Genomic DNA, 10,041 nt, shown 5'->3' on the forward strand with positions numbered 1-10,041 from the left:
ATTTTAATTTTAATAATTTTTAATTATAGCAATTTTTAATAATAATAACAATAATAATAATAAATAATAATAATTATTATTTTTAATTTAATTTTAATAATTTTTAATCATAACAATTTTTAATAATAACAATAATAATAACAATAATAATAATTAATAATAATAATAATAATAATTATAATAATAATAATAATTATAATAATAATAATAATTATAATAATAATTATAATAATAATAATAATTATTTTTAATTTAATTTTAATAATTTTTAATCATAACAATTTTTAATAATAATAACAATAATAATAACAATTATAATAATTAATAATAATTATTATTATTTTTAATTTAATTTTAATAATTTTTAATTATAACAATTTTTAATAATAATAAGATTAATAATAACTATAATAATAATTAATTATTTTAATTATTTTTAATTTAATTTTAATAATTTTTAATTATAACAATTTTTAATAATAATAACAATAATAATAATTGATAATAATAATAATAATAATAATTTATTTATGTAGTATTATTATTAATTATAAATTTATTATTTAATATAATTATTTATTAATTTAAATATTTATTAAAATATTAATAATTAATTAAAACCAAAAAACGAATTAAAATTTTTTTTTTAAAACCCTTTGGGAGGTCGCATCCCCGACCAGCGACCTCCTACTAGGAGAAATTTTGGTTAAGTTTTTTCAAAAGTAGAATATATAAGTAAAAAATCCGGACAAACAACTTTACTATTTTTGAAAAATCTCTGATAAATAAAATTTAAACTAATAAATAAAAGTATTATAATTGTAATCGTAATCGGTAACAAGCAGGGATAGTTTTGAAACATAAAATAGAGAAGAAGATCATAGTCCCGGGCGGTTACTAGAGGGAAATCGAGGAGTTAGGAAAAGTGTAGAAGTTTAGCATATTTGGAAAAATCGAGCGAAATGAAGTTATCTCCCATTACACTGTTTATGTTTAGAGACTCTGATGGTTTCGCTTCTATTATCTCACAAGCTCTTCACCCTAACCCTTCTTCCTCTTTCACCCCAATGTAACTTTTCTTAACTTCATTTTATTTTATTTTATTTTATTTTCTATATCAATATCAATTGTTTTTGTTTCAGCGAAGAGTCGTTTGAACTCTCTTTGGAGGATTATGGAATCAAGGACCACAAAGCATCGGGAATCGTTCTTCACTATGTTGATAATCACGGCATTTACAAGGTCCTCCTCATTTTTCTCTTTATGTTTTTATGTCATACTTATTATTTCAAAATTTATATCAATTTAGCTTAAATGGAATTTAATTGACCTATACTTATATCATAAGATCTCAGTGAGTGTTGGGAGCTAAAGGAATGTGATAGGAACCAGGAATAAAGTAGAAAGAAACTGGAACTTAATGATGTAACAGTGATACTATTAGAGATTGTAATCTTTGGAACTATAGAAGAAAATAAAGATGAAATGAAGCAATGCTATCTACAGAAGTGATGAAATTAAAAGGATACCAGCACTAATTTACTCAAGTATGGTTTCAAAACTTGATTCATGAGAGCTTGTACAGTGGAAGGAGCATAGTTAGGCCAAAAGGCATAATTAGGTATTCATATTTCCCATCATCGTGTGATTTAGAAAAGATTGTTGCAGTTCCCAATTCATCCAATAGCTCATCAATAATACGGAGGAGAAGTTTGCCAAGAATAGTGAGTTTATTTATTGCCCTATAATCTACCCAGAAACGCCAACCTCCATTCTTCTCTTTTTTACTAAAATGACTGGGATGCTATAAGAACTAGTGCTGGGTTGAATTATCCCAGTTTGCAACATCTCTTTAACAAGCCTTTCTAATTCATTTTTTCTATAATGAAGATAATGTAAGTTCTGATATTTGGAACTGTGGCTCCTTCCTTCAAGATAAATGCATGACCATGCTGCCTAGTTGGTCTTAGACCTTGAGGTTCTTGAAAAGCTTCTGGAAATTCAGCAAAGACATCTTTCATTACTTGGACTTCTTCCTCTCCTCCTTCCAGATCTACTTCAATGCATTGATGTGACTAGTAACATGTAATAACTCTCCCTCATTTTGCAGGGCCTTCACCATGGTTCTCCCAGAAGAACTAGTCTTGCATAAGGAAGAATCTACTTTTAGCATTTTTCTTATGTCTTTCAATATCCCACTTCATAGTGAGAGTTTTGAAGTTAGCCTCAATATCTCCCAAGGCTGGCCTACCAATCCTTACCTAACACTACCTCAGTAGCTCATAAAGAAATTCGGGTCAATGTCTTTGACCTGCATCTTAAGATGTTTGAAAATCCCTTTGTTCCTCTCCCTAGAGCCGTTTCCCACTTCCACTGTATATTCAGGAGTATCTTCTACCTTCAAGCCAAACTCTGTTATGAATGCTTTGGATATGAGTTTGCTAGTTGCCCCACAATCCACAAGGGTCAACACTTTTCTTCCTTTCAACTGTCTCCAAATCTTGAAAGAATAATTAGAAGTCAACTTCTCTTTTAGTGACGCGGCCTTTGTTGGGTTCCCCCGTCGAGACTACTTTAGTGACAGAGTAGCCTTTTCCCTTGATAGGTACCAGACAATCTCACTCACACAATAAGGGAATGAAATACGATTGTTATGAAAGAACAAAATTCTTTACAGTTATCCAGAACTGATACAACAAGGATTACGAGGTTGAATAAAAAGAAACACAATAGGTAATTTGAGAGTTCCTATACTCTCCCAAGTTTAACTGTTTTCCAGCCACCTTTCTATCCTACTCCCACTCACTCAAATACCTTCCTTTCGTCAAATGTTAGAATCGAGTTTCTCAAATTGCTTCTCAGCTCTTCGGATTTTCTTATCAATCCTTCCAACTGTTTTAGATACTAGATGCTCCTTGGATCAGAGCGTTGATGCCAACTTTATATGAACCAGAAAATAAAATAGAAAATAACTGGAATTTAATGATGCAGCATATATACTAACAGAGATTGTGATCTCTCTACACTACATAAATTGGAAATATAGAAGAAAATAAAGATGAAATGGAACAATGCTCCTTACATTAGAAGTGAGATTAAAAATTTAAACGTAGAAATGAAAAAACTATGAATTCCCTTTCCTGAGGAAGAATAATCAGCTTCTCCACTAAGTCTTACCCTATTCCCTTCAAAATTTTCTTAATACCCATTTGGTTACACACCCCTCTTTTGTTATTCCATACTCTCTGCTCATTACATAATTCCAGAATCTTCTCCCCCTTGCCTTCTTTGCCACCTTGCACTTTCTGTTATTTATCCCTCTCTTTTCTTTATCCCAAATACATGTGTTACCCTCCTCCTTTCCTGCCTCCTCTGACCATACTTATTGGGCCTATCAAGATGCTAGCAATGCACTCATTTTTTTACATACTAAAGAAACATATATATTCTTCATTCTTTATGGTTGTTTCATTTCTTAAAAAAGTCAATTTAGTTGTTTCGTAGATTGACTGCTTTCAAAATTTTATCTACTTAAAAAGCGTGTTTCTTTCTTTCCTCTTAAAATGATTACTCATCTTCACCTATTATGGCCCTTGTTTAAAACAACAACATTGCTTTTGTTATTGCAAAATAAAATATTCCAAACGCCAAGATTTATAGATTTATTTTCACATTCTTGTTGGTAGGTTTTATTACTTATTATAATGTATTTTATTTGTTATTTTATCTATTATCTATTAATCATGGTATCTGTGATTTGCTATTTGCAGTTATTCTTTTTTATTAACATTGTCTTGCTTTAAATCCCTTTGAGCAAGTGAGTATGTTATTGCAAGCATATTAACGGTTAAAACTTACAAATTAAGATGAAAGATAGTTTCTTCTTGTGTGCTTTTAGTCTTCCATCTAGATTATATATACATCTGATTCTGTTAAAATCTGGTTCTGTGAGGATCTAGTATTACATTTTATTTCGAAATTTTGATTATCTAATGCCTGGAGTGATTAATTTCAGAGATCTATAACTGTTTGCTATTATCTGTTAGTGATACAACCACTGGAATTAACAAAGAAAGGGAATTGAACAATGAATCAATCAACCTAATTAGAATCAGAGTGATTCTGCTAGGAAGAACAAAAAGAATTTTATTGAATTGAATAGAAGAAGAATGGTTACAATAGGTCCCACGACCTTGCTGGTTCCACAACCAGAAATTCTGTTATCACCCCAAAAAACTCCTCAATTTCTAACAACTATTCCTTCTTATAGTTCATTTATTCCCTAACTGCCTAACTAACTTTTAGACACGTGTTACATTAGGAAGTTTTCAACCAAACTCTCCTATTTCCCCTCTGATATACATTTCTAATAGTAGGCTTAGGGCTATTAGTCTTATCAGTTAGCATGTATTTATCATTTGCTACTAATAGTGAATTTTGTTCATGCTAAAGTGCCTTATGGGCATGGTTAAGGAATCAATATATAGAAAGTTTTATTGAGAATCTTAGCATTCAATGCATTCCTAATTTTAAAAGCTACAATTTTCTTTAAGAACTTTCTAATTTTGATTCCATAACCAGTGCCTCAGTATCCTTAGAGCGCTGGTGACATTTGCACATCAATTTTAATTCCTATGATTTTAAATCAAATTCACGGTTAAACTTACGCATCAAAGGATTTTCGTAGAAAATTTGTTCTCTTTATGGCTTAAATTTCCTACTAGATATACATCTGATTTTGTTTACTCTTCATATACAGGTGTCGATCGTGCTTATGCAGCACTATGAGCCACCGGTACTAGCATGTGCTCTTAATGAGGTCCTCAATAAAATTGCTGGAGGCGATCCATCCTCGATTCCTACGCTTTTGGTTCCTTTTTTGGTGGAATCATCCAAAGTTAAAGGGTACAGTAAATCTCTAAGATCAGATGAAAGTAGAGCCTTAACTTTTGGCATACAGATTGGTCACACTACAGACATAATGCAGACCTTACTCAAGAAAACCCAGGAAACACCATCTTCATTGCAGATTCAGCAAGAAAATTTTGCATGTTTTCTTCACTTTGTTCGTGTAATGAAGTTACCAACCTTTTTTCTAATTGGACAATCAAGTACCAAACAGCATGAGGTATTCATTTTCCTTACCACTTTTAAAGCACATCAAATAATTGGATTTCTAGAAAAATGCCAAATAGATTTTTGGCTTCCATTTTCTTCTGCAATAAATGGGTGTAAATTCCATAGCTAATTTTTGGTGGTTTCTGCTAGGCAATTTGTGAAATAGGAGACATTTTGGCGAGCAGTACAGGTCTGCAGTTTTCAGAAGAAAAAGTGATTTGGAATCCAAAAAAGACATCAAGGGAGAGCAAGGAGCCATGGCGCGATTTATATGGTTGAGTCACGAGTCCCATACATGCAAACATGGAACTAGTTTTTTCACTGATTCTCAGAACCATGGTCTTTCCAACTGTTTCCTTTTAACATGTTTATAAGAATTCTTTTGCCTTATTTTCTTTGTACCTCTCTCAAGTATCTTAATCTTTCTCTTGTATTGTGTGCAGTGAGCTGAATACTGCTGGCATGGCATGTAACTGCAAGTTCTTTTTATTGTATTTACTTTTCTAAAGCTTCGGCTGCATAGGTAGGTTTCGAACCATTAAGACATCCATCACATACTGTATTTCTTTGGTGCATTTACAACTTGTTAAAGGAGATAAAGATCAGAGCCACGAGTTTTTTAAAATTGTTTTTGTAATAGTAACACTTCAGTCATGAGAGTTTGTACTTTTAAGGGTCCACAACTTTGCTAATGTGAAGAAGAGAAATATTCTATTGCAATTATGAATGCTTTCTAGGCAATATTTGGTTAGTTGGACAAAATGGCATAAATTGTCGATTCTAGGTCACAATGGACATTTTATTTTGGTCAACTCTCACAATGAACATTAACGATCACAACGACAGCTTCGGCATTAGCTTTTTCCCTTTAAAACATAATCAGCATGAATTCCAAGGATTTGGATTAGATGTAATAAATGTATCATGTGGTAGTGCGTCGTGAACGTTTGATCTAAATAAAGCCAAAATGGATTAATTGTGTAAACTAGACTTTATAATATGAAACGACCGATTTAAAATAACGGTCCAGATTGATTTCAACGAGAAAATGGGTGTTGTAGTAACTTCAGCAGATCTCAGTGCGAATACAAGCTGAACCACATGGGATGATGTTCCAGATAAATAATTCAAGTATGTGCGATTACAATATATTCTTATGGATGCTGTTCAGTTTCCCATTTCTAAGTATTCCATAGATTATCAATATTCAGAGCCACGATTATTGATTATAAAACGAGAAAATCTGAGCCACGATTAGAGATGGTATTGGTCGTTTTATTATTATATAGAGTATATTGTATTGCATATCTTATATCTGCTTCAGTATCAGAAAGGTAATTTTGAAAATGGATTTGGGAGCTCTATTTTTCTTTTTGACAAAACAAGTATTTGGTTTGAAAAAGGTATACTGTTTAATTTTAATTTATTTTCTTTTAATTATTGATGATAGTCAAACGCTGAATTGAAAGGTTATCTTTGTTATGCGACAGCTTTCAACCACTCCAAAAAGGTAAATCCTCACGGTTTGTAGCAAGCAGAAAAGAAATTGCCACAATTTGTTCGATGAATTCTCCAGGTCAATATTCGACCAAAACTATTGTAATTTGCCATTCAAGTTACACTTTTCGTGATAAAATAAAAACTAGCAAGTCCCTAGTAGTTCAAGTCCAACAGCGCAAGGTGCATGAAATGTAGAGAATACATGATTCCAGTTCTGGTCAGGTTCATCCTCAACATTGAATGTCTATGCTGCATAACTCAGTCCTGGTTGTGATCTCAAGATTCAAAATATACAATGTGGTGAAGTTAGACCTGCAAATTACTTACAATCTGTGAGGCAAAAGAGCATCTGAAATCAAACTGCATTAACAATTGGTAGAGACCAGAAGTTACCTATGAATTCAGCAAGTAAAATAACACACAAATATAAAAAATAAAAATTCAGTTGTTGTATTGTATATAACTTATTCAAATTCTTATTCTGACGCGTTGAGTTGAAACTGCAGAGCCCTCCATTGTCATTTCAAAATGACAAACTACTCAATAAAATCCAGTCAAAATATATGTGAAGTTGGGCGGCTAAATTCAATTTAAACACTTCAAGTGACAACCAAACATTGCATATAGTACTTTGATCAAGTGGAAATATGAAGAGTCAATACTTGAGAATGAACCTCTTTATCAGTCGTTTGTAGATTTTTGCAATGACCGAAAATGGGGAGAAGACAATAGATGTGTTTAAGCAAACAGGAGTAAAATCCTACCCCTATTTAAGCTTCACTACGAACATGGCAGCTGATGAATTCTGCAGGCCTTATCATGGTGATCTCTCTTACCAAACAACAAAAGATTATTAGATGCTGCTTCAAGCTTCAAATACAGTCACTTCCCGAGTGAGAGAAAAATAATCAATCTCAGTTATTCACAACAACACCATAGAATCTTTGAATAATCTACATGAAGCAAGTACTTTCACTAGCTAACGTGCTACCTCAACATGAGAACCCTTTTGATTTTCACCATCAATCCAGCTCTTACCAGGCAACTTCTTAACCCCTCTATCTTCCATCAACTTTCTGATCTCTACGGCGTCATCCCACCGGCCAACTGCTCTATAAATGTTACCAAGCAGAACATAACTCAAATGGAAGTCAGGCTCCAATTCAATCATCTTCTTCGCAATGCGCTCGGCAGTTACATAGTCATTGCATTTAGTACAAGCTCCAAGAAGAGCTGCCCAAAGCGATTTATCGTATCTGCAATCTGCATTCTCCAACAAACTCTCAGCCTCCTCTATAAACTCGGCACGTCCTAAAAGATCAATCATGCAATTATAGTGTTCGACAATGGGCTTAATCCCATATTCCCCCATCAAAGCAAAATACCTTCTACCTTCATCGACCAAACCTGCATGACTACAAGCAAAGAGAACCGCAACCAAAGTGATGCAATCAGGCTTAATCCCTTCCTTAATCATATCCTCAAACAACGCCAACGCCTCAACCCCTCTTCCATTCTGCGCAAACCCACTAATCATTGAGTTCCATGTGATCAAATTCCTAACCTCCATACTCACAAACACCCTACGCGCAAGATCAACAGTTCCACATTTAGCATACAAATCAACTAATGCAGACTCAATTATAACATCTTTCCAACCACCTTTCCTCACATATCGACAATGAACCTCCTTCCCATGATTCACCGCAGCCAACCCCGAACACGCACGAAGAATAATCCCAAATGCATAAAAATCCACAACCCCTCTCTCCCTAACAAGATCAAGTACATTCCCATATTCCTTATTTTGACAATACACACCAAGCATTGCAGTCAAAGACACAGAATTGTTCTCACTCAACCTATCAAACACAACCCTAGAATTTCTAACATCACCACATTTTCCATACATATCCAACAAACTACTCTGAACAACAACATTTCCACAAAACCCTAAACCAACAAGCTTACCATGAACCTCCTTACCTTGTCTCAACAACCCTAAATTAGCACAAGCAGACAACAACGTCCCAAAAGTGAAACCATCAGGAATCAAACCACAAACCCTATGCATAACGAGAAACGACTCCAAAGCCTCTTTAAACATATCATTTCGCGTAAACGAAGATATAATCGAAGTCCAACACACCACATCATCTCGTTCAGGCATTTCCTCAAACACTTTCCGAGCATCCTCCACAGCACGATTCCAACCATACATATCGATCAACGAACAAGAAACAACATGGTTGGAATCAAACCCACGTGAAATAACAATGGCGTGAAAGGTCTTACCGAGGTTTAAGTCACCGGTTTCGGAACAGGCTTTGATAACGGAGGATAAAGTGAATGCATTAGGCTGAATGGGAAAGGCCAACATTTGATTAAAAAGAGAGAGGGAATGACGTGGCAGGCCGGCGCGGGTGTAACCGGAAATGAGAGAAGTCCATGAGATGACGTCTTTGATTGAAAGTGAGTCGAAGAGTTTACGGGCCTGGGATAAGTGTGGGCCTGGGCTTAATTTGAAGTAGAGAGTGAGGAGACTGTTGCCGACGAAGCGGTCGGAGTGGAGACCGGATTTGATGACGTGGGCGTGGACGGAGGTGCCGTGGAGGAATGAGGAGGTTTTGACGCAGGTTTGGAGGAGGGAAGCGTAGATGACGGGTTTGAGAGAGAGTGGTGGTTGGGAAGTGTTGAGAAGGTGGATGGATTCGGAGAGTTCCCCATTTTTTAAGAGTTGTAGGATTTGGGAGGAAACGGGGAGGAGATTCTGGTCTGGTTTCAAGTGGAGGGCGTGGAGGTGCTGCACCTTCTTCATCAAACTCTCCACAACACCAACAAATTGCAGAGTAAACAAATTTACGCTGTTTTTCCTTTTGTTTTTTTACTAAAATAATAATAATAATAATTACGTAGATTTTAAAATTGATCATTCTATGTTAAGGTTACAATATTGCTACCAACACCCCCCAAATTGCTATTCACACCCCTCAAAATTAAAAAAAAAATTAAAATGCCCAAAATGCCCTTCCCTTTATTTCATCTTCTTCATACCATTACTTCTTCATAACATCTTCTTCCTCTTCATTCTACATTTCCGCATTTGCATTGTTGTTCATTCTATCATTATCAATCAGCATCCACCATTTTCATCAATCATCATCCACTGTTTTCATCAATCATCATCCACCATTTTCATCAAACATCTTCATCAATCATCAACCAAGTTCATCAAACATCTTCATCTTCATCAATCAAGTAAGTAATAATCATTCTTTGTTTTTGTTGTCTTATGTTGTTTTGTTTTATCTATTTAAGAATACAATGCCTGAAAATTGAAGGAAAGTAGTTTCCATTTTTGATGAAGAAGACAACCTTCATTGCCCTAAACCCAGAAACGTACGTGAACTCAGTTCACGTACG

The 10,041-nt window shown here is 34.2% G+C and overlaps 2 protein-coding genes across 5 annotated transcripts; one reads left to right on the forward strand and one right to left on the reverse strand.

The window, feature by feature from the left end:
* The first annotated feature begins 827 nt into the window (after positions 1–827).
* On the forward strand, positions 828–5,869 carry LOC101511378 (uncharacterized). 2 transcript variants are annotated; one of them, XR_189354.4, is made up of 5 exons: positions 828–1,069; positions 1,143–1,242; positions 4,760–5,128; positions 5,269–5,457; positions 5,562–5,869. XR_189354.4 is itself a non-coding variant. In XM_004488233.4 (4 exons), the coding sequence occupies exons 1-4, from the start codon at positions 963–965 to the stop codon at positions 5,395–5,397; spliced, it is 705 nt and encodes a 234-aa protein (XP_004488290.1). In that variant the 5' UTR covers positions 828–962; the 3' UTR covers positions 5,398–5,869. The 2 variants fall into 2 exon arrangements, 1 of the variants encoding a protein (XP_004488290.1); XM_004488233.4 differs by having other exon boundaries at positions 5,269–5,869.
* A 795-nt stretch (positions 5,870–6,664) lies between these two features.
* LOC101510641 (pentatricopeptide repeat-containing protein At1g03540) lies at positions 6,665–9,503 on the reverse strand. 3 transcript variants are annotated; one of them, XM_004488232.4, is made up of 2 exons: positions 7,383–9,503; positions 6,665–6,930 (listed from the first exon to the last, which is right to left on the reverse strand). In XM_004488232.4, exon 1 carries the CDS (start codon positions 9,434–9,436, stop codon positions 7,598–7,600), a length of 1,839 nt encoding a protein of 612 aa, XP_004488289.1. In that variant the 5' UTR covers positions 9,437–9,503; the 3' UTR covers positions 6,665–6,930; positions 7,383–7,597. The 3 variants fall into 3 exon arrangements, with proteins under 3 accessions (XP_004488289.1, XP_004488288.1, XP_027189364.1); XM_004488231.4 differs by having other exon boundaries at positions 7,293–9,503; XM_027333563.2 differs by having other exon boundaries at positions 7,012–9,503.
* Positions 9,504–10,041: the final 538 nt, after the last annotated feature.

This window comes from Cicer arietinum, chromosome 1 (genome assembly GCF_000331145.2).
Source record: "Cicer arietinum cultivar CDC Frontier isolate Library 1 chromosome 1, Cicar.CDCFrontier_v2.0, whole genome shotgun sequence".
NCBI lineage: Eukaryota > Viridiplantae > Streptophyta > Magnoliopsida > Fabales > Fabaceae > Cicer > Cicer arietinum.